At 42.1% G+C, this 1,201-nt stretch overlaps 1 protein-coding gene across 1 annotated transcript; it reads left to right on the forward strand.

The window, feature by feature from the left end:
• The first annotated feature begins 345 nt into the window (after positions 1-345).
• LOC145964901 (uncharacterized) lies at positions 346-1,201 on the forward strand. Its single transcript, XM_083088058.1, has 2 exons — positions 346-365; positions 640-1,201. The coding sequence occupies exons 1-2, from the start codon at positions 346-348 to the stop codon at positions 1,199-1,201; spliced, it is 582 nt and encodes a 193-aa protein (XP_082944184.1).

Consider the following 1,201-nt stretch of genomic DNA (forward strand, 5'->3'; position numbering starts at 1 on the left):
CACATCTAATGCTGCTTTTTAACACAGTGATATGCGACTCCAGCGATGTTAGAATCTCACTCGATGGATGCAATGCCGATTGCCATGGAGGATTTCTGAAAGGTCGCTCGCTGACCAAATAAGTGCCGGTGGAGGTATTTGCGTGCATGCTGGCTTCCGACTGGCCTTCCGTATGAAACGGCACCGACGAGCACAACGCCGTAGAGTGACCACATCCCCCAAGATCCCTCTAGTATATACTAAAAATTCTAGTTTCTAAAAATTCTTTTGTCTGAGCGCCGCCTCCCCTTCTCCTAAATTTCAGAGCGTTAGAAGCATTGATCCACCACATTAAACTTTTGGAAGATGAACGTCACGTATACTCGGTTAATTCCTGTACGATCAGTGTCGCGTTAACTGCTCGTGGTTCACTTTTCATAACCCCAGAGAAATGTACTACGTCGAAAGAAGCAGCAGCAGCAGCAGCGGCGTCGGAAGACGCGTGAATAATTACGTGCCGAGTGATAAAACTCCATCGTGATAAAACTCCATCGTTTGAGAACAAATGTGACGAGTAAGTATTGTTTAACTTCTTTCTATTTTTCTATTTTTACAAATTGTATTATTATTACTATTATTTAATTTTAATTTTTCCCGTAGCATTTCGTTGGAGCGTCGTGCGGTTCGTATACTAGGTAGACGATACGCATTGACAGCTACGGAATTCAAATTCCTCAAAATTGGTATCAACGTGGGTTCACCGAGTTACATGGAGATTGCCGTAGGAGATCATCGGGGAAAGGAACTGATATTATCTCTCGAAACGTGGAAAGGACTCTACGAGCAACGTCGCAATATTCAAAATTTCCTTCGGAACGACTCTAAAGATGACTACAATTTGATAAGCGTTGGACCGCTAACAGTGAGAGTTCGTATGATTAACGACGTCAAACTTATAAGTCTCGAATCTTCAAACGTATGCATGATGATGATCGAATCGACATTACATCGTATGTTCGATCTCGATCAATGCATAGATGTAACTTTTGCTCGATTGGATAAAATTATCGAAACAGTTGATGTCAAGTTTACGCAATTCTCCAATATCGCATCCACTGTAATAAATCCGAAAGAAGTATCGAATGTAATACGCGGGAGTGACGCTTTCAACAAGCATCAACTCGTCGATTGCGAGCTGGCAGCTTTAGTTTTTAGTCCATAG

Source organism: Camponotus vicinus, unplaced genomic scaffold, assembly GCF_025532165.1.
Source record: "Camponotus vicinus isolate PSW18456_S1 unplaced genomic scaffold, iyCamVici1.0 SCAF_14, whole genome shotgun sequence".
NCBI classification, from domain to species: Eukaryota; Metazoa; Arthropoda; class Insecta; order Hymenoptera; family Formicidae; genus Camponotus; species Camponotus vicinus.